This window comes from Sceloporus undulatus, chromosome 4, assembly GCF_019175285.1.
Source record: "Sceloporus undulatus isolate JIND9_A2432 ecotype Alabama chromosome 4, SceUnd_v1.1, whole genome shotgun sequence".
Lineage (NCBI taxonomy): Eukaryota > Metazoa > Chordata > Lepidosauria > Squamata > Phrynosomatidae > Sceloporus > Sceloporus undulatus.
The window spans coordinates 67,885,177-67,909,015 of NC_056525.1; the positions used below are offsets into that span (position 1 = coordinate 67,885,177).

At 40.4% G+C, this 23,839-nt stretch overlaps 1 protein-coding gene across 3 annotated transcripts in view; it reads right to left on the reverse strand.

The window, feature by feature from the left end:
• MAPK14 (mitogen-activated protein kinase 14) overlaps positions 1-23,839 on the reverse strand; it is a 54,581-nt gene that overhangs the window by 13,073 nt on the left and 17,669 nt on the right. For 2 of the 3 annotated variants that reach the window (XM_042462589.1, XM_042462592.1), the window contains exons 4-9: positions 22,509-22,620; positions 20,662-20,691; positions 20,113-20,160; positions 11,677-11,791; positions 11,067-11,138; positions 4,498-4,577 (exon numbers count right to left, since the gene is read on the reverse strand). In XM_042462589.1, coding sequence (XP_042318523.1) covers positions 4,498-4,577; positions 11,067-11,138; positions 11,677-11,791; positions 20,113-20,160; positions 20,662-20,691; positions 22,509-22,620 — 457 coding nt within the window. The remainder of the gene's footprint in view (positions 1-4,497; positions 4,578-11,066; positions 11,139-11,676; positions 11,792-20,112; positions 20,161-20,661; positions 20,692-22,508; positions 22,621-23,839) is intronic. The other variant, XM_042462590.1, reaches the window with a different exon arrangement.

Sequence of the window (23,839 nt, forward strand, 5' to 3'; positions counted from 1 at the left end):
CTGAATAAAAGTGCCCGGCCACAGAATGACTGCCCCCCCACATCATGTATTAGCCCACCGCTCTGTCCTCGCTGTATTTTTTATTGTGTTTTTAACAGATGTTTTAATTGTAACTTGTTTAATCCTGTTTTAAGGAGGGGAATTTGGGACATAAATTTGTAAATGTGGATTTTAACCTGTTGTAAGCCGCTTTGATTGTCTTGTCACAGAAAAGCGGGATATAAATAAAAGTTTTATTTTTTATTATTATTAAACACTAAGGAACAAACCAAATGTACATGTGTTTGTTAAATATGTCTTTCTAGCTTGGCTGTAAAGTGGCTGGGAAATATACAGGAATGGGTCATTTTGACTCAAATAACTGTATTTGAGTCACTGTATTCTGCTCAGGAAATGAAAAGACATAAAGAAATGAGGTGGCTTTCATAGTGAGAAGTAGTGAGAGTAGTCAAAGGATACAATGCAAGGACAGACTGAATTATGTCCGGGAAAACCTACAAACATTACCATGATTCAAGTATATGCACCAACCATGGAGGCTGAGGAAGAAGAAACTGAGATTTTATGATGAAGCCCGGGAGGAAATTGACAACACACCAAAACAGGACTGCTTGATAGAGATAGGTGATTAGAATGCTCAAGTTGTAAGGAAGGAAAAATCAGAAATTGCAGGAAGATTCGGAACAAGAAATAAATCGGGAGAGTGACTGAGTTTCATGATGTCAATGATCTATTAATGCAAAGACTTTCATTACATAACCAGAGGTGACTATACACATGGACATCACTTAGTCAATACAAAAATTAAATAGATAACATAATTTGATTCAGAAGATGGAGAAGCTCTATTCTTTCTGCCAAAACTAAACCCTCTGCTGACTATGGTACAGATCATGAAATACTTATATCAAAAATCAGAGTAAAACTGAAGAAGAACACAAAAACAGTCATCATATCAAAATATGATATATAAATAACATTTCAACAGAATTTATAGACAATGTAAGAAATAGATTTGCATGATTAGGCATAATTGGGAACCAGAAGAACTATGATCAGAAGCCAGTGACACAGTGAAGGAAGAATGCAGAAAAACACTACTGGTGGTCAAAAAGAAAGAGAAGAAACAACACAGACAGAAAGTTTCAAGCAGTAAAAGAAAGTTGAGAAGCAAAAGAAAAGAGAGATATCACTCTGTAAACCAGCACCATGAATGCAACTGTTCATTGACTAGTGCGCAAGGATAACGATAATTACTATAATAATAAATGCAGAGAAATAGAAAACAACAACAAGGAACAATGAGAGACCTCTTCCACAAAACCCATGAACTCAAAAGGAAATTCAAACCAAGGGTGGGGATGTTGTATGACAAGAGGAACACACTACACAATCAAGAAGAAATAAAAAGATGGAACCAATTATACAGAAGAGCTATATAAAAGAGATGAAAAAATGAATGACACATGTAATGAAGAGTCATGCAAAAATGAAACCTACATTCTAGAAAGAGTGGTGCTAACTGCACTCAAAGAAACTGGGAAGAATAAATCACCAGGAACAGACAATTTCCCAGCTGAACTGCTACAATCCGTACAGATAGAATCAACTCTAGTGCTAATATATGTTAACAAATATGGAAAACAAACCGGTGACCAACAGACTGGGAACAATCCATATACATCCCCATCCACAAAAAAGGAGGCACAAATGACTGCAGCAACTATAAAATCATAGCATTAATTTCTATCCAAGATAGAAAAAAAATCAACTCATTTGAGATGTGGTGCTGAAGAGTGATGAGGATACTGTGGACAGACAAAGAAGACAAATAAACAAACAAATTAAGCCTGAATTATCCTTGGAAGCCAAGATGACAAAACTGAGACTGTCATACTTTGGTCACATCATGAAAAGACATGATTCATAAGACAAGACAATAATGCTAAGAAAGGTAGAAGGTAGTAGAAAGAGAAGAAGACCGCATGCCAGATGGCTAAGCTTAATCAGGGAGGTCAGTAAAGGGGAGAAAGTGAGAGAGAACCTTTCTTCTATTCTACCATCCCAGACACAATATCAAAAATGAACAGGTTTCAAGTGTTGGGGGTGGAAGAAGAAAGGATGTGGATTTCATTTCTCGCATAACATTTAAGCAATATAAATAGCACTCCATGATGCACATACAGTACTTTATAACCAGACCAGAAAGCATTTGTTTAGTAACACTAAATAAATGCAGTAATTTCTATGTGCTCATTTCCTTCATTACTTCTGAACATATCTAAATTTTTACAGCATTTCTTATGGGAATCAGACTTGTTGCTATAAATATATTTCAAATGAATTCTTAATCAAAGTGCTTATATAAAACTAAAATCATCAATGAAAATAGAAAATGTTAATTCCTCCTGAATACACACTGATCTTACTCACTGCTTCCAATGATGACATCTATATAATCACTTTGCACTTTTAACACAAGATGAATTTTTGGCACTAGGTGGGGGATTTTTGGGCATGGATGTGGACGTGGGGGTGTAAAAGCACATATATACATATGTGGTGGGAATGTTGTAAGGTGCAGAGATTTTTGTGGGAAATAATGAAATAAAATTGAATAATAGAGAAAACTTTGGAATTAAATAAAGAAAAATGTATGACTTTAAATGTATGGAGTTTGGGATTGGATAAAGATGAAGAGTATTTCCTGAAACAAATGTTAAGTGTGGCTTGTGCAATTGTAACCTTCAGATGAGAAAAAGAACAAGATAGATAGTTGTATCATATTTCAGAATATATAATGTCTGATTTTATATCAGAATACCAGAAAATAGAATGGGCTATATGAAAGGAAGCAATTGTCAATTGAATAAACTAATAAAAATAACTACAGAAGAAAAATGGTATAAAATTATAAAAGATACAATTAATACGATTCTCCACATCAAAGGACAGGGTTTTTGAATAAATGATAACCTTGTTCCCTATCGGAGTGAGTGTAGGAAAGAGGGAAAGGTCATAGTAGGGCTACTAGTATAATTAACTAATTGTTTTGTATTAAATTTTTGGTATATCAAATATGTATGCAAACACAGAACTACTACTATCCCCTCCAAAACCTTCTTAACAACATACTGTACATTCTCTATCACTGTAAAAATTTTCCATTTATCCTGTGAAAGAAGCACAGTCTTGGCTTTATTTTTTTACTCTTTGTTTTTTGTTCCTCACATCAAGACTGTGGAAAAATAATGTTGATTTTTTTCCTGTCTTTATAAACACTGTCAAAATCAGACCTTTTCTTCCTGTTTGCTAAGACCTTAGTTCATGTCTTGGCCATTTCCTGCCTTGATTATTGTAATCTTTTGAATGGTCTTCCATTATCTCACCTTAGCCCTCTAGTTTCCATTCAACTGCTAAGATTATCTTTTGGGCCAATCGTTTTGATCATGATACTCCACTTTTGATATCGCTTCACTGGTTATCCATTACGTCTAGGACTCAGTACAAGCTTCTTGTTTTAACATTCAAAACCCTACCAACCTAGCTCCCCCAGTCTTTCAGCCCTTACTTCTATTCACCAGTCTGCTTGAGATCTGCATTCTAAGAATGCTAGGCTTCTTACCCAACCAAGGGTTTCCTCTTCCTTGGGTTAGCTTCAACCTTTTTCATTCTTTGCTCCATACTCCTGGAATGACCTCCCTGAACATTTGCAGACTGCTCCTTCTCTCGTTATTTTAAAATATCAATTAAAAACTTCATTTTCCGAAGCTTTTGGAATTTTAGATTATTATTATTTTATAATCTTTTATATTTTGATTACATGTATTTGTCAGTTTGCTTTCCACTATATTGTATTTTATCTGGATAATTTGTTTCACAAATGTAGAGTTTCACATTTTTATTTTTCTTCTCTGTCTCTCTCTCTCTCTCTCTCTGTGTGTGTGTGTGTGTACACATAGATTTTTACATCGTACACCTTTGGCAGGAACCACTGTTTTTGGTTGATTTACTTGTAAAGAGCCATGGATGCCAATGGTGACATATAAATGATGATGATGACGATACACTGCTGAAATGTTCTCTGAATTGCCAAATCTGCAAGAACATACTAAACAAACCATCCAACCAGGTTCTGGGCACTATTCACTTGGAGAGTGAAGACATAGATTATTCTTAGTAGAATACATGGAATAGCATATAGTAACTATGCTGAAAGTTTAGCTAAGCTTAGTATAGCCTACATGCAGAGAAAAACAAAACGTATTCAAGATAGAGGAAGCTAGTTATATGGAAAACAGCACAAAGGGAGAAAAGGGAGACTTCAATTTACACCCAGGGGAAAAAGCTGAAGAAAGTGGAAAACTAACTATCAGGAAAGAAATAAAGGCAGACCATGTGGCAACAAAGCCAAAAAACAAAAACAAAAAAGGATGAGGGAGGAGGATGACACAGAATCCAAGGACAGCAGGCATTACAATCAAGTTTCAGACTCACAGACTCTGAAGAGATTTTCTTCAAAAGCTCAGGCCCTGGGGTTCCAACGAGTCTCAAAATGAGCTTCAACTGATCAATATCTAACGATGGACCATAAAGGAAAATGCTGGGACAAATAAAATTAAAAAAAAAATCATAGCAGCAGCCAATAAAACTAAAGGGGGGAAATGTCAACTAAAAATTATGAGTAAGATTAACACATTTCTCACATATAAAGCATGTAACCACACATACCCACCCATTGGAAATCCTCTACACAAACTTGCTCAATAAATATGGGGCATCGAGTCAGTACAGACATTATGCTGGTGGTTGCCATCTGGTGACAACTACTCACATGAGCAGTGAAATGCCTTAAGTGCAAACACATCCCAAATTATGGTTCCTCTTCCACAAGCTGCATACTGTATTTTCTTGTTTATTGGGGGGTAGGGAAGAGGCAACCCTTAATTTTGAACAGAATGACGTCACCAAATAAATTAGCCACTTTTTCAAAATCTGGAGAACATGGCTGCTGTCTATGTCTTTTTTACTCTCAAATAAGAAAAAATAGCAAATGTTTCAAAATTAAGGAAAGCTCAGTTGGGCTTTTATGGTCAATAGGCCTAACTTCCCACCCTCTACTCAGATTTGTGATCTACATTCCACTGGAACGAGAATTAAAGTGTTTCTTTCCTCACATCCAAACCATGTCCTAATTTTAGCAAACATGTATTTTGCAATCGGAATAAATCTTAACTTGCCTAATTCAGGCTCTGTGTGGTTTTTGGTACATATTTCTAGTCAACAACAAATTTTGAAACAGAAGCAGGATGTCTATTGTGTAGGGGAGCTAATGACATTATGACAGGTGCTAATGACATTAAGAAGTACTGCTCATTAACAATTAAATGCCTGAATTAAATATTGCTGAAATAAACCAATGTAACCTAAGTTTTCTAGGTTACAGTCTACAGATGCCAGCAGTTTTACTTTGAGCAAGTAAGGCAGTTTACAGAATTTTTATTATGAACCCAACTTTTTAAAGGTCAGATGGTTGCAGATCACTGGTTCAGCAATGACATCTTTCAAATCATGTCACAGATTCTCAACTGGACTGACGTCTGAGATTTGACTAGACATTCTAAGACAACCAGGTTCTTTTTTTGGTGTTTCTTTGGCTGTGTGTTTCGGACTACTATCCTGGGGTGAACCTCAACACCAATCCCAAATCTCCTGCAGACTGAAATAGCCTCTAATAGGCCCTATATTTGGCTTCATCCGTCTTACCCTCAATAGTCAAGTTTCTGAGTCCCTGCTGATGAAAAGCATCCCCACAGCATACTTCTACCATGCTTCACTGTGTGGAAGAGAAAAGTTGGCTTTGGTCCATACATAGTATTTTGCATCATGGTCAAAAAGTTTGATATTTGTTTGTTTCAGCAATGGTTTTCTTTACACTACCTTTCTATAAATCTGAGCTTTGTGAAGTGTCTGGGGTGTCAGTGGTCACACTGATGAATTTAAGCATCTCTGCTATGTAATACTTCAGCTCTTTTATAGTCAGGCCTCTTGGTTACTGAATTTTGGGGGGTGGCCTTCTCCAAGTAGAATTGTGGTCGAGCCATATCCTTTCCATTTTGTAATAATGGTTTTAACAGTCCTCCGGGGGATGTTCACAGCTGTGATTTTCTTTTTTAAAAAATTGGTGTTTTTGAACAATTTAATGCTAGACTTGTGTCATAGATGGACTTCATTCAACTACTAATGTGACTTTTGGAACTACTGTGTTACTCATTCAACTATTAATGCGGCTTTTGGAAGTACTGTGTTGTACAAAAGTTTGTTTAGGTATGGCACTGAGACGTGAGTGAATACTTCTTTGATCAACAAGAGCCAGCTTGTTTTGGTTTACTCATTTGTGTGCCACCATGACTAAAATTTAGTACTTCCACAATGTTGAGTATCTTGCGCACATCAAGTGTAACAACACCAATTGAATTCATTTTAGTTCTAGATTGTGACATCACATGTGCAAAATTCAAAGTTGAGGGGCTGCAAACTTATGCAAGGCACTGTATAAAAAGTCATTGCATTAGATCTACCAATGTCAACAGAATTATAACCAATGAATTCATCTGTGAATGTATAGCAACAATCTAAAAACAATATGAAATAGAAAACAAACTGGAAAAGAAAGCACAGGGAAAGCAAAGCAAAGCGAAGGAAAGAGTGCATATCTTAGAAGGTAACTGCCTTTAAGGATGGGTTAATCTCAACACTGACTGGGGGAAGGGGGGGGTCACCACCACTGGTACTGATTACTAAGCCAAGCAGTTTATTCATGTTAGAAGCAAATGCAAGGTTAAAGTCAGTGGCGTCACTCAGGGGTGCACACAGCACCAGTTGAGACACATCAGAGGGTATGAAACTGCCAGGGGGTGCCTGGTGGTCTACGTAGATCTTGTTCTGGTTATCGGGGTGTGTGTGTGTGTGAGTGCTGAGTTGGGTCTGTGTTGGCTTCCACCGCCTTTTTCCCGCTGGATCCTGCAACAGTTGCTCTTTTTGAGGAGAAGGAGGATCCACCACACCAGCCTTCCTCGTCCTGGCTGGGCTGGCCATGTATCCCCAAGGGTGGTAGTTCACGTATAGAAGTGCCCCAGCAAGCCAAGAATGTGGGGGATAGGTACCTCTCTGTGCTCTTGCATGTAGAGAAGCTGAACATTGGCAGGGGGGTTGTGTGACATCACGCACACATGTGTGGACTCCTGAGTTCCCATGATGCCTGCCCCACACCTTCTGGCTGGTGAGGGATGCAGCCATGGAGATGACACCATGAACCACACTGGTATAACACAAACCGGAGTGACATCACTGGCTAAAGTAGATATAGATGAAGAACAAGACTACCTAGAAAACATTATTCTGTACTAATAAACTTTTCCTCTTTCTAGCTTTGAACATCTTCATGACAAAAATTCCACAGAACACCCTAATCATACACCAGTTCTTTTTAGTGTTTAAGTCACAAGAACTGTTTACATTACAAATGCAATCTCAAATTGGTTAATCCAGGTTATGATTCTTGCCTGCCCACACTCTGCAACAAATTACAATCGCAAAATAAGTGATGGGGATAGTGGTAAGAATATGTAAACGATGTCTGGAAATTTTGTGTGTGTGTGTGTGTCTTTAAATCACCTGTTGACCTACAGCAACTCCATGAATTTCATGGAGTTTGCTTAGCCAAGGAGTATTCAAGAGGTGATTTTGCCAGTTCCTCCTCTGAAATATACACTACAGCACCAGAATTTACTCAATACTACCAAATCAAACTTGTCTTGATATGTTTAAGTCTGTATCAGCTCATCAAAGGTGTATTTTGAAAGTCTTGAAACATACGCTAACAACAGAAGTCAACTCTGTAAAACAAATATGATATTAACCAATGACATCTTCTTCCCTCCTGATCTTTGGTACTTTAAGTCAGCAACTCCCATTAATGGATCCGAAGAAGCTACAGAAGATAAACTACTAATCATGTTTCAAGAGCTGTCAATTGCAGATTGCTAGCATTTGTGGTACTCATCTGTAAGTTTATAACAATTGTGTGGTCTATATTATTCATTTCACTATTTGTGCTCATAACTCTTTCAAAGAGTAGACATCCCAAAGAATTGGAATTACATCCCACTTAAGCTTATCACAAAGCTTAGCCTAGACTATCTGCTGAAAGTAAACATACCCCTACTCATAAACATTCAAAAAGTAGATTCATGTAGTAATGGAGGAAAAGCATATGATATCTACCTATTGGGAATGACAGTTAGATCCTACTCACGCTTGTTATGTGCTTTTATTTCTTTTTGTGGAAAAAACGCACCTCCAAGAAAAAAGAAAAAGGCGACTGCTAGATATTAAAAAGGGTGAAGATAAAGTTAGCAGGAAGAAATGAAAGCAAAAGGGTTAGAAGATAAAATTAAGAGCAATGTAAACTTTAGACCATATTTGAACAGACGCAGATCCGTTATCATAGGATACATATATAAAAGGCTTAATGTCTAAATAACCAATGCTTTTACGTAGTTAACTCAAGTACAATATTCAACACAGCCTTTAAAATCTACTCATGTGTGCGTCTTTGTAACAAAGAGAAGTGAAAAATATACGGTAACAAAAATATTTTGGCTTTCACTTTATTCAGCAGCTAAAGATGAAACTGAGCTGCACACAATAGCAGTTCAGAACACTCAAGTTCCACTTTCCTTAGTGGATGATGGTATTATCCTCTAAATTGAGGCCATGCGGTGTTAAATGTCTTAAGCCCAAATATTCTCCCTTTTGTCCAAAGTCTCTGAAAGAAAAGGCACCTCAATACCAAACAGGGACAAATCAGAGAGGCTATGACATTCTGAGTGAAATGCCTGGCTACTAGTTGGTCTAGCTTCCTGTCAGGATTGCAAACCTATGATTCCTGAAGCATGTAAGTATGAGATCTTGTACATGCTTGTTTTGCTCACACACTGCAGATGATATACTGCATGTCTTAATTCAATCACATAAGATTGCAGAACTGGCAGATGATCTGTAATGTAATATAGTAGATCTTGTCTGTCACTGTACTGCTAAAAGTGACTGTCTGCTTGCTTGAGGAATTTACATGCACTGTACATATATGTAACCTATACACTTTTGGACTTATAAACTTACCTTATATACTCGACTTAGGCACAGCTCACTTCATCTTTAGCAGGTGAAGAAGGTGGAAAAATGAAATGTTTTGCTTATGTTTTATTTTTCAGTTCAGTTTGTTAATTACTCCTGTATACATATTTTAGTGATTAGCTACATCCTTCTGGGATCCAGGACAACCTTAGAAGAAGTAGTTGGTCTACTTTTTTATCAGACTTGCACAACTTGGCAGTACATAGGGGCCAAAATTAAAATAGGCTAAACTTCTTTGGCTTGCAGATAGGCTTTAATTAAATATTAATTAATAATAACTCATTAATATTAAGCTGAGCAGCAGAGGACACTTGCCCATCCTTCTCCTCCTCCACCCAGACTTCTCCTCAGGAGAAGGCTGGGAGACAAAGGAGCCTTGAGGGCCCCTATTCTTCCTCTGCCTCCCAGCCTTCTCAAGAGCCTTACAGGGCAACTATTTGCTCATCTCCTTCCTCCACCTGGCCTCCTCCTCAGGAGAAAGCCAAGTAGCAGAGGAGCCTTGCAGCGTGAGCATTCTCTCCTCCTCCTCATCCTTCTCTGCATGGCTCCTGAGGAGGAGGCCAAATTGTGAGGAGCCTTCAGTTTGTTCCACATCCTTGCAGGGCCACCTGAAATCCTTTGGCAGGCTACATGAGGCCTTCGGGCCATATGTTGTGCAGGCCTGATATAGATCTAGATAGTATTTGTGGAAACATAAAGAAATAGAACATTTGGATGTTCCTAGATACAGCAAATTTCTATGTTAAAAATTCCTTAATGGTTTCCTGATCCCACCAAACAGTTTTAGACTTTTTGGTGGGATTTTTAAATTTTATACTAAATGTCTTTCTTAATAATGCCAGTAGACAAAACCATATACAGTACAGACATTCTATTATTGCAACAATCATAAAGAATATTTATATACACCTAAAAAGCAGATATTGCATGTGCATGTTTCTGGTGATTATGCCTATAGAACCAGCATTCAGTACATTCAGACAGATAAATATCATTCAGTAGTTATATCAGAAGTGACTAACAGGGTACAGATTATTAACAGACTATAGATTATTTATTGTTCTTTTTACTATCTGAAACACTGTCCTATTCACACATCAAGCATGTGCACACTGGTTGATCACTACAATTACAAGTGGGAGCAGCTAAACAAAACATGGATATTTTTGTATGTGCAAACTACAAACTATGGTTTGTCATCTGAAACTAAGAACAAGTCCTGTCATGATGGCAAAACAGGGCTCTTGGTTCAGATGTCATACTAAAACAACCCACAATAGGTTTGACTCTATCTGCAAGCAGGAGCAGTTCAGCAGCATGTATCAGAGCACTGCTTAATTCACATTAAAGCAGAAATCTTTAAAATGCTGGTTTATTATGATGTCTGGTTGTGATGGCAGGCTTGTCAAGAGATTCCCTTTATGTTGGAGTTTCCAGAAATTATGAGGGAGTCCATTAGTATCAGAATTTTTTCTGTAGGTAACTTATATTGCTGGATTGGTATCTGGATCACTGGAAATGAAGAACATATCCCAAAGGATTAAAAACGTTTACCTACATTTTGTCTTCAAAGGGAAATGTGTTTGAAGCTCATAAAGAAGAGTAGAAACATGCATAAACAGGAACTATACCATCAGTCCTAAACTCCAAACCATAAACATAAATTTCAATCATATGTGAAAAGTATTTTTTCAGAGAATACATAGTAGTTCTCGCTAGTGGTTCACAAAATAGTTCTGCAACCATTTTTACAGAAATGAGTCTAACATTAGAATTGAGAGCTAATCCCTAACCCTTTTTTGGAACATTTTGCAATGTGCAAAAATAAATGTTTCAATTTACTTTTGCATGCTCTTAAAGGATACGGTCTGTACCAGGGAACAGTGTCCTTCCAGTCAGTAGCTCAGCCATAATGCATCCAACTGACCAAATATCAACTGAGGAAAAACCACAATAAAGTTAGAACCCAAATAACTACCACTTTGATTTTTGGCAGCAAGTTAAAATGTGCCTTTGAGGTTTATATGATCTTATCCAATTTGTCAATGCATACAGTTTTAACATATGTTAAAGCTGTAATATAATACTTCAAACTGTAAATTATCTATCACTGTTCTAATATTTTAATATAGCTTTTAATGTACATTCCCTTAATATCTTTGCCTACATAGCAAAATATAAATATTTTAAATACATACATAAATACATACTATTTCCTTTTGGGTAGCCCAGTCCTAAAATGCTTAACTTAAATTTTGAGAGCATGAAAAAGCACAGATTTGTACCTTCATCCAAAAATCTGACAAATCAGATGCACAAAACATGCTTCAAATACATAGAAATTATCAAATGAAACATTTAAGAACTGTATATCTAGTATTAGGGTAATATTAGATAATGCCATTATTTCAAAGAATGTACATTCAGTGCTGATTGATAATCTTTAAGGGTTTAAGATTCTATGTTACATAGTACCTGTCTGATTGTAATGCATCCAGTTCAGCATGATCTCAGGAGCCCTGTACCACCTGGTTGCTACATATCCTGTCATCTCATCATCTGTGTGTCGTGCCAATCCAAAATCCAGAATCTACAAAATGAAGAAAATAACTATATTTTCATTCCATAGTTTATTTTAAAGAAGAAACACTGGACTTCTCATCTGATTAAGCTCCAACTGGGGATGATCTAACAGTACATATAATGAAATGGTGTTGAATGCTTCTAGAAATACATTTACCAAAACATTGTTTTTTATATACTTGTGCTGAATCAACCCTGGTGATCAATGGGGTGACAGATGTCACAGCCAGATCGCCCTCACATCAACTACTCAAGGTGTCCGCCAAGGCTGCCTGCTAGCACCAGCACTGTTTAATGTTTATGTTAACTCATTAATAACTGATTTAAGGGGAAATGACAACTATGTACCCCCTAAACTGGGACCTAGGAAAATATCAGTTGTAATGTATGCAGATGACACTATTTTATTGTCACAATCACAACAAGACTTAAGAAGATTATTAAAAGCTTTTAGTCAACTAGCAACACAAGACAAGTTGAAAATTAATTATAAAAAAACCCAAAAATACTACTTTTTGCCAATAGAAAGAAAAAACATACATGGCAAATTGATGGGCAACCCATAGAACAAGTGGAGTCCTTTAAATATCTAGGACTAAATTTCTCCTCAATTGATTCTTGGAGTTGTCACTTTAAAAATACAAAAGCCAACTCTTTATTAAGATTTTATTGGAGCAGAGATGGTAAACAGTTCCCTCCAGCCATTAAAATTTATGAGGCTAAAATTATAGCTCAGATGCGATATGAGGCTGAAATATGGGGGCCAAAGATGAAATCCAACTTGGAAACAGTTCAAAATAACTACTTACAAGCAATTTTGGCTCTGCCCAAAGGAACTGAGACCTCTATCCTTCGGTTAGAAGGTGGGCTCCGTACTGTAAAGGCCATTACTCAGGTTCAAGCAATTAAATACTGGCTGAAACTTATTAAAGAGATAGGAACAGTTCCTCTAGTGATCGGTTTCAAAGAAATGTTGGAATTTGAAAACAAAACATTTTTATCCTGGAATCAAGAAATTTTTCAACTTATTGACTTGTATGGGCTCTCAAAGGATTTGTTGTGCTCTCTAAACTATGATAGAGCTGTAAAATATATGAAGTCCCACATCTTGAAACATGACTTTCAGTTAGATTGTACCTCTGTTGGCCTATCAAAATGTGCTCCTTGGTATGTCAAACTCCCTCTCCAAAGAAGCTACCCATAATACTTAAATAATATAACTATCTTCAAACAGAGATATGCCTTCACAGCCCTACGCTGTCAGTCTATGACCACGGCTGTGGTACACGGGCGTTATCAAAGGACCATGTTAGAAGAAAGAGCTTGCTCTTGTGGTTTCAACACAGTTGAAGACCTATCTCATTACTTATTGGAGTGTCCAATTTATAAATATATAAGAAATGCCCTATACAAATAATTAGGATTGGTATCAAACAACTATGACTCTGATTTACAGTTAATAATTTTGTTATTAGGGGTCACTGAAACAAGTACAGTGGTGCCTCGGGTTACGAAATTAATTCGTAACGCGGCGTTTCGTAACCCGAAAAGCCTTCGTAAGCCGAATTGCCATAGGCGCTAATGGGGAAAAGCCGCGATTCCGTGCGAAAAAGCCGAAAAAAGCACCAAAAGTTTTTCGTAACCCGAAAAAAACATTCGTAACCCAACAATAATTCCCTATGGATTTTTTCGTATCCCGAAAATTTCGAACCTGGGTATTTCGTATCCCGAGGTACCACGTATCTCTGAAAAGGCAGCCTGTTTTGCTTTTAAAGTATCAATCATAAGGAGAAGCACTGTAAAGACATGGTTGGGTTACAGAAGAGATCTGAATCTCTACATCCATGAATATTCCCAGCTCCGTAATTCAACCATATATGGCGGGATACAGACGGCAAAAGGGGTGTGTTCATGACGTCATGAAGGTATAGCCTTCGACGGCCCTTACCTGAATGCCCGCCATGAACACGCCGCCTGCACGCCCCAAGCGGGAAGAAGCGGCATTAAAAGGTGCCGTTTTTCCCCCTTCTTTTCTATATAGTGCGCAGCTGCGCATCTCCGTCATAAGCTGCTGCACCGGTACGCCAGAATTGCTACGCCGCTAATTTAAGTTGCCCATTTAAAGCTCCGTATCTGCTCGCGCCATAATGAGTCGGGGTCCTGGAACATGCGCAGTTTGCAGTCGGCTTTAATTGCAGCGTCAGATGCCATGCAGCTGTGGAAGCTGCAGCACAGCTGCAGCGCATTTTAAGACTCGTAACCCTAACCCTAACCCTCAACCTTAGAGCAACATGTACGCATGCGCTGCTAGAATTGTGGAAAGTTTGGAATTTAAAGTGAACCCCTACACACATCCTGTGCCATTTTCACCTAACAATAAAAAAACGCTAAAACTTTAAATATTTACATATGTACAAGGGAGGTGATGGGGGATGGCAGGGGACAGCGTGGCAGCGGCGACAGCTGTGCTCTGCATTGCAGATTCAGCAAGAGCGCGGGACCAAAGGAGAGGAGGCATCCATGATGCTGGTGACACTAGCAACGTGCAAGAGGACAAGGATGCCAACACCAGCTGATCACCAGCTGGCAGGAGACCACCATTGTTTTGGGCAGGGCGGGGGGAAAATTTAAAGAGGCTTGGCGCTTAAATGTGCACATAGGCTTTCTGCCCTGTGCTGAGCGCCGCGCTGCGCAGCTGCGCATCCGCCAGCCGGCAAAAGAAAAAAAAAAGCCCCGTTTTTGGCCGCCCGTGAGGAAGCTGCCTCTCTCTTTGCAGTGTCCTGCGAAGTGGCGTATGGAAACTGCGGGTCAAAACGGCCCCAGGTGAGGCGTCTTCACTGCCCCCCATGTGGAAGCCCCATACACCTTAGCCCCGCCCCCGGGGCGGGCGGTCTGGAGGCTCCGTATTCAGCAGATACACCTCCAAGACGTCTTCCCCTGCCCGTCTGTATCCCCATAGTCCTCAGTGTATTTGGTTCTTATGCCTATCTAGATTTATCTTAACCCTTCATTTTTGTCTTTGCCTTTCTCTGCGATTTCTGTTTTAAATATGATTTTAACCTCGTAAGCAATGTATTATTTTATAATGTATTTGATGTGTTTGATGTTTATTTTATTATTTTATAGCCTCTAAGGATTTTTACAATGTATTGATTTTATATTTGTCTTGATGGATTGCTTTTTTTGTAATGGTATATGCTACACAATAAACTTATTACTTACTACTATATACTTGTGATCTTTAATTCTATTGTTACTAATTAAGTGGGCCCTTGGTATCCATTGGCATTTCGTTCCGGATGCTCTGTGGATGCTCAAGTCCCATTATATACAATCACCGTAAACTGGTGTTCCTTATACAAAATAGCAAAAATCAAGGTTTGCTTATGGGATTTAAAAATAAATTTAAAAAAATCAAGCTATGGATGGTGAATACATGCATGCAAATCTGTGTTCTGAAAGACTGAGGGTACATGCAAGAGTAGCAACATCATAGTTCTCAAGTACTGCTTTTACAAACTACAGGGACAAAATATTTAAAAGTTTTATTGAAGTATCTCTTTATCAACATAAGAGAGGATGTTGACAAGTTCTCATCCTGACCACTCTTCCCATAATCTGGCATAATTTTGCCCAAACTAATTTGTAGCTTGAAACAGTGTCTTTGGTATTATAAACTGACAATTTTCAGGACTCTCCTTTCATTTCGTAGCTCTCATTTCTGATTTTTGTCAGACCTTTGACAGAACCTATCCATGAAAGTATGGAATTTTCAAGTGCTGAACTCTGGGCCATCATGAAGTTCCTGTTCTTGCGAAGAAAACCCACCAAAAATCCATGAGTGTATGATGCAAACACTGAGTGATAAATGATTGTCATACTCAACTGTGAACAAGTGATGTGCCAACTTTAAGTATGGAGTTTGAGAATAAACATGCAGCAATGTTTGGGAGGCCTTCACACAGTGTCAACTCCTGAAATTATTAAATTATGCTCATGACTTGATTTTGGCAAATCAGTGAATCTTAGCTAAAACAATTGTTGGACACTAGTATCCTGCGAACCAATTGTGTTTATAATTCATGAGCAGCTGGCTATGCTGTGTTATGTTTTGTTCCTGGGAGTCTAATCAAATCACCAGTCCAGGAATTCAGCATTTCAAGCATTGAGGGAGAGAGAGAGAAGCTTGTCCACCAAGTCTTTGGTAGCAAAACCAGTAGTTGTATAATCAGTGCAGGTTCATAATGAGGCTTCGTCAGTCCAGTATAGCAGGTTCAAAGGGAACTCCGAAAGAATAGTCCAAGTTCAAGCAGAGTTCCAGACAGAATGAAATCAAGGGTCAAGCAACAAGCAAGGCATTTCCCAAGCATGAAGGTAGTTGTCGACCATGTCAGACCATGAGAGGTGCTGGGATATTTAAAGCCCATCTGCCTCTTGCAAATGCTCTCTGTTAGCAGCTTGCATCCTACTTAACCGCAGACAATGCCATTGTCTCTCCCCCCCCCCCCAGCATTTTCTGAGGGAGTAGGCACTAGTAGGTCTGGCTTGGGTGGGGGGAAGCTTTTCTCCTGGGAACCTGGTCCTTGTATGCCACCTGGGCTCCAGCCTGTTCCTCAGACTCAGACGACATGCCTGGCTCCTGAGGCGGGCATGACAAACTGGGTGTCAAAATGTTTGAAATGCTGACCAGAAACAAGATTGAGTGGATACTTTCAAATTGATTCTGCAGCATTTTGAGCCACCCAATGATAATTTTTTGAATTACTTGTCACTGTTGATGAACCATGGTTAGATCACTATGATTCAAGACCAAACAACAGTCTTGATAGTGGCAGCACCTGGGGTTTCCATGGCCAAAAGATAAAGTCTCTTAAATTAAAGTCTCGCTCTCCCTCTTCAACTGTCATCTCGGCCTCAGAGGGAGCCTCCAGGCAGCACCAGCAACATCGAGGACTGCCTGAAGGAGAGGCCCCTCCCTCTTCAACTGTCATCTCGGCCTCAGAGGGAGCCATCAGGCAGACCCAGCAACATCGGGGGACTGCCTGAAGACGAGCCCCTCCCTCCTCAACTGTCCATCCTCGGCCTCAGAGGGAGCCCATCAGCAGACCCAGCAACATCGGGCCGCCTGAAGGACGAGCCCTCCCTCCTCAACTGTCATCTCGCCTCAAGGGAGCCCTCAGGCAGACCCAGCAACACGGGGCTGCCTGAAGGAAGAGGCCCCCTCCCTCCTCAACCGCCTCATCTAGGCCTCAGAGGGAGCCCCTCCCCCACGGCAGACCCAGCCACATCGGGGACTGCCTGAAGGAAGAGCCCCCCTCCTCAACGCACTCGCCTCGAGGGAGCCCCGCAGACCCAGCAACACGGGGCTGCCTGAAGGAAGAGGCCCCTCCCTCCTCAACGTCTCCCCGGCCTCAGGGGAGCCCTCAGGCAGACCCAGCCAACATCCGCGGACTGCCTGAAGGAAGAGCCCCTCCCTCCTCAACTGTCACTCGGCCTCCCGGAGCCTCAGGCAGACCCCGCAACATCGGGGACGCCTGAAGGAAGCGCCCCTCCCTCCTCAACTGTCATCTCGGCCTCAGAGGGAGCCCTCAGCCAGACCCAGCAACATCGGGACTGCCCTGCAGGAAGCGGCCCCTCCCTCCTCAACTGTCTCTCGGCCTCGAGCGGAGCCCTCAGCGCACCCGCAACATCGGGGACTGCCTGAAGGAAGAGGCCCCTCCCTCCTCAACTGTCATCTCGGCCTCAGAGGAGCCCTCAGGCAGACCCAGCAACATCGTGGACTGCCTGAAGGTAGAGGCCCCTCCCTCCTCAACTGTCATCTCGGCCTCAGAGGAGCCCTCAGGCAGACCCAGCAACATCGAGGACTGCCTGAAGGAAGGGCCCCTCCCTCCTCAACTGTCTCTCGGCCTCGAGGGAGCCTCAGGCAGAGCCCAGCAACATCGAGGACTGCCTGAAGGAAGAGGCCCTCCCTCCTCAACTGTCATCTCGGCCTCAGAGGGAGCCCTCAGGCAGACCCAGCAACATCGAGGACTGCCTGAAGGAAGAGGCCCCTCCCTCCTCAACTGTCATCTCGGCCTCAGAGGGAGCCCTCAGGCAGACCCAGCAACATCGAGACTGCCTGAAGGAAGAGGCCCCTCCCTCTTCCACTGTCTCTCGGCTCCAGAGGGAGCCATTAGGCAGACCCAGCAACATCGGGATGCCTGAGACGCTGGTGGAGGACTATTCTGCGCTGCCCCCTCCATGTCACATGGAGAGTAGTCCCCCCAGAACTGCCGCGGTGGACTCGTCTTGCCGCTGTGGTGGCCTTTTTACCAGGGGGAGGCGTCAGTAGAGAGGGGTGTTTTTTTATGTATTCTTAATTGTTTTATTGATATTTGCTGTGAACCGCCCTGATCTATGGAAGGCGGTATCAAAATATAAATTTATATTTCTTATTTATTAAATTAAAGATTTAAAGAAACTGTGCCCTCCCCGAAGGCATCCAACTCCATCTTGGCCTCTGAGGGAGAGCGAGAAAGGAACTTCGCCCTCCCCGAAGGCATCCAACTCCATCGTGGCCTCAGAGGGGAGAGAAAGGAACTGTGCCCTCCCCGAAGGCATCCAACTCCATCTTGGCCTCAGAGGGGGAGAGAAAGGAACTGTGCCCTCCCCGAAGGCATCCAACTCCTCTTGGCCTCAGAGGGGGAGAGAAAGAACTGCGCCCTCCCCGAAGGCACCAATCCCATTTGGCCTCAGAGGGGGAGGAGAAAGGAACTGCGCCCTCCCCAAAGGCATCCAACCCATCTTGGCCTCAGAGGGGGAGAGAAAGGACTGCGCCCCTCCCCAAAGGCATCCAACTCCATCTGGTCTCTGGGGGAGAGAAAGGAACTGCGCCCTCCCCGAAGGCATCCAACTCCATCTTGGCCTCAGAGGGGAGAGGAAAGGACTGCGCCCTCCCCGAAGGCTCCAAACTCCATCTTGGCTCCGAGGGGGAGAGAAAGGAACTGCGCCCTCCCCAAAGCATCCAACTCCATCTTGGCCTCAGAGGGGGAGAAGAAAGGAACTGCGCCCTCCCCAAAGGCATCCAACTCCATCTTGGTCTCTGAGGGGGAGAGAAAGGAACTGCGCCCTCCCCGAAGGCATCCAACTCCATTCTTGGCCTCTGAGGGGGAGAGAAAGGAACTGCGCCCTCCCCAAAGGCATCCAACTCCATCTTGGCCTCTGAGGGGGAGAGAAAGGAACTGCGCCCTCCCCAAAGGCATCCAACTCCATCTTGGCCTCTGAGGGGGAGAGAAAGGAACTGCGCCCTCCCCAAAGGCATCCAACTCCATCTTGGCCTCTGAGGGGGAGAGAAAGGAACTGCGCCCTCCCCAAAGGCATCCAACTCCATCTTGGCCTCTGAGGGGGAGAGAGGGTAGGCCAATGCCATCAGGCATCTCCTTAAGATACAGATCTCTCTATCTGTCCATCTGCCTTGGTCCAGGACTCAGAGGGAGAGAAGAATGCTGGACCTGATCCCCTTCCCCTCAACCATTCCCTTCTCCTTCTGTGTTGTGTCTTAGATTGTAAGCATGAAGGCAGGGAACCGTCTAATTAAATGATTTTATGTACAGTGATGTGTAAATTTACAGCGCTATATAAATAAAGCTTAATAATAATAATAATAAAGAAGGTAGGAAAAGTCATGGTCAGTTTTTTTGAGATAAGGAAGGTATTTTGATGACTATCTTCAGAAGGGCCGAACAGTTAATGCAGAATAATACTCAAATTTGTTGGGCCGATTAAAAGAGGAATGAAAGAAAAATGGTGAGGGAAACTGCAGAAAGCTGTTCTCTTTTTGCAGGATAACACACTTGCTCATAGAACTGGCAAGATGACAGATGTTTTGAACAATGAGTGTACAGACCATTCACCCTACTCACCAGATCTTGCTCCATCTGACTATTTCTGATTAGCAAACCTTAACAAGAGTTTGAAAGGAAGGAAATCTTCAAATGATCCAGAAGTGACAGCAGCAGGAGTAGAGCAGAATTTTAGTGACCAGACATCGGAATGTTTGTGAGGAATGTTTAAAGAAACTCGAGAGACAATGTGCCTCAAACTTTTCAGTGAATATGTGCAATAGCATGTGAATTTTATGTCTCTAGGTCATTCCCTTCTTGGTCAGGCTGAAAACTTTTCAGTATCCCCTCATACTTCAAGATCTATCTGTTCTGACATTATTAAACCAACCTGCCTATCTAGTTCCACCCACACCTTTAAGTTTCTGATCAGTAAGAACAGAAATTACCTCTAGGTTATACAACATACAAAAACAAAAAATCATGCATACACACTGATTGCACTTACCTTCAACTCACAGTCCTCATTTACAGCTAGGTTACTAGGTTTTAAATCCTAAAAGAAAAAGAGACACCTTTATCAGTATTACAATGCTAATGATACTGTCTCCATTTTGAAATTCAGTACTGACGATATCTATTGCATCTTGCAGTTTTTAAACCAACTCCCAGCTACTAACTACAATGCCATCACAATCTTTACTGAGGTTTCTAGTAGCCTGTTATCCTACAAACAGATGCCCTACATGACATTATGCTATGCTATGCATACACACACACATACACTATCTATCTATCTATCTATCTATCTATCTACACACATATATATGTATTGGTGATCAATAAGTTGCCCATGATTCTCCTAAAAACAGTGATATAAGCTAAGCAGAGTTTATATTATTGCCAAGAAAACTAGACCTAAATAAAAGCCATGTCAATTTCCTCATCTTCAGCACTAATGAAATTTTAACTGTGATTTTATTCAATTATTTTTAATCAAATTCTGTACACATATTTCTTTCATTGCATAATTTAAGTTATAGTAACAAATACTCACTCTGTGTATTATGTCAGCAGAATGGATATACTGCAAGATAAAAAAATTGAATATTAAGCTTGTGTCACCACCCCATTTAATTATCTAATATTCAATGTTTTTGTAATAGTATTTAGTTTAAATTTTTTTGGTTTAAATGGTGGTACAGAAAATCAGCTCCAGTTAGAAGGAACAGCAGACCGATGCCTACATGAAGAACGGGCATGATTTTAGTATTACTATCCCTTTTAATCTGGTGCATTATCATGCTTTTGAAAGTACAGCTTTTTTTAACCAGTCAAACAATGCAGAAATCTCCCTCCAAATACAGGTTATGTCTCCCTTATCCGAAATTCTTGGGACCAGAAGCATTCCAGAATTCAGCTATTTTTTTTATTTTACTTCGGAATACCTGTATTTGCCTATACACACATAATGGGTTATCTTGGAGATGGGAACCAAGTCTAAACACAAAATTTGTTTGTTTCATGTACTCCTTATACACATAGCTAAAGGTAATTTTATACAATATTTCAAATAATTTTGTGCATGAAACAAAGTTTGTGTACACTGAACCATAAGAAAGTAAAGTGTCAGTATCTCAGCCACCCATTAAAATGTTTTCACTGTTGGAGTATTTTGGAATTCTGGATGAGGGAGACTCAACCTGTAATTTTAAAGGTAGCATTTAATATAATAACGATTGCTTCTTAAAAGAGATATGCTAATTGCTCATCTGCAAACAATGTCTAAGACCCAAGCTATCTGATCTTTTGTGGTACTGTCTGAAGCCTTTGTTTTCCTATAACTCTGCCCCCCCTCCCTTTAGTTTTTCTTCCTAGAATGACCATACTCTAACAGGGACCATGTTGTAGGCAAGATAGTACCAATAAGGGGAAGTTCGGCCAGCTGAGAGCAAGCACAATTCTTCCTGAATTACTCATATGGATGATTCTAACCAATCAGGAACATGTTCCTTAACTAAGCCAACAAAGGAAGATAGGCTGGAGAATTACAAAAAGTGAGAGAACACACAATAGATAAAGCTTCTCAGATATCTTCCTCATTTTCCTATAAGACATACTGCAGTAATACAAAAAGAGTCAGTGAGAGTAGGAGGCTGTTAGTACAGTGATGCATGATTCCTGATGGTTTCTTCACATCTCCTAGGTGAAGTTTTTTGTAGTCAATCCTTCCCTACCTCCAATATTCTGCAATGCTGTTTTTTAAAAAAAATCTAATAAAAATAAGGAACAAAAAATGAACAAAAACTCCTACTCAGAGAGAACATTTAGTTCCTCTAAATATGAGGGAAGGCACAGAATAGACAAAGCTAGCATCAGCTGATTCCTAGAACAGGCAACTGCATCTTCTCTCACAGTTTTTAAAAAAGTTATTAGTTTTACAAGTTTTCCGTAACAAAATTTAGTCTAACCAAATCAGGAGAGTACTTGTGCAGTGCTTCCACCTTATCTTTCCAAATTTACAACTCCCAAATTAAAAACACATCTGAAAGAGTGCACACAAAATAATGTAAGTCTGCTTGGAAAGCATTTTATTTAATGTAAAAATATTTCCATTTGAAAAGATGTGCACAAAAATGTGTGTTAATATTAAAACTGAATGTTTGTTTTAAAAATGCATTGGCATGCATGCTTTGGAAAAACTCACACAAACATACCATTTTAAAATGTAAATTGAAATAAGTGGACAAAGAAACAGGACAGAAATTTAGCAGTGATAAAATGAGAACCTGAACAAAATCCAAGTTCAACAGATCCACCCATCCCTTCATCTGGATACAAGCTAGTCATATGGATCACTCCATTTACAATAATTTACTACAGTAATAGGATTGATGTCAGTACCTTCAAACCACGAAGAATTTGATAGATAAGGAACTGGACATGGTCATCTGTCAGTTTCTGACATTTTACAATGTTGTTCAGATCTGCCCCCATGAGATGGGTTACAAGGTATCTAGAAAACAAACAGAAAAAGCAAAAGATACTGTATTACCTTTTTGCAGGAAAGTTGAGGAAGGTAATGCATTCCAGGGATTAAGTTTAAAAATTAGAACCACTTAAAATAATAATCAATGAATGAATATTAGAACCACTTAAAATGAACAGCAACATACAGTATGAACATTATTGTCTGGATTCAGACAACCAGTGCAATCTCATATTTGTCTATATAGCAGTAGGTAATAAACCCTATGATATTAAATGGAAATTATTCTCAGCGAGATGGCATAAAAGCTCATCCCCAAAGGATGCAGCTAGGGTCCATTTCAGGTTTTGCTAAATTGATTTTTAAAAAATGTTTCACAATGCAGGAGACTGCTTCCAGATGTTTCCAAAAGAAAAAATTTACTCTTTTTTGGCCAGAAAATCAGTCAACGGCTGCACAAACTCACACCTAGCATACAGGATGGCAGTGTACACTCGTCCCTCCACATTTGTAGCTTTGACTTTTGCAGATTTGATTATTTGCAGATCTGATTAATATGCTCTCTCCCTAGGAATCTCTAGGTCCTCATATTCTGCTGGAAGTTGACCATAGAGTTGCACTGAAGGACCTAAAGCAGTGATGGTGCCCAAACTGCAACGCAGACACCACTTATTTATTGCAAAGTGCCATGTCCCTCTGGCTTTCTACTAAGAAACTCTGGCAAACTCTGTGCTAGGGCAACAGCATGTGTGCCCACAGAGAGGGCTCTGAGTGCCACCTCTGGCACGCATGCCATAGGTTCGCCATCACTGACCTAAAGGGTCCTAGAGAAAACACTTCTCTAGGCATTTGTAGGACCTGCAACATGATTCTATGGTTAACATCTGGCAGATGCTGACCACAGATCTCTGCTGGAGGACCTAGAAATTCCTAAAGAGGTGTTCTTTCAGGTTAAAAAAGTACTGTTTATTTATTTGTGTTCTTTTCACTTTCATGGGGTTCCTATGACCCTAACCCCAGTGAATGTGGAGGGAGAAGTATACATTAACTGACAGGAGCTGTCTAAAACAATTTGCTGCCTGACGCAGAGTACCAAATGGTGTTCCCCATCCCACCCCAACTTAAGATGCAAGGCACCTGAAGTCAACGGTTATTTTGGCACAGGAGACAGAAAATCCCTCAAGCATCTCATCCAATCTCTAGCCACAGAAATGAAATAATTACAAATTGGCTAGCTTCCAATTTG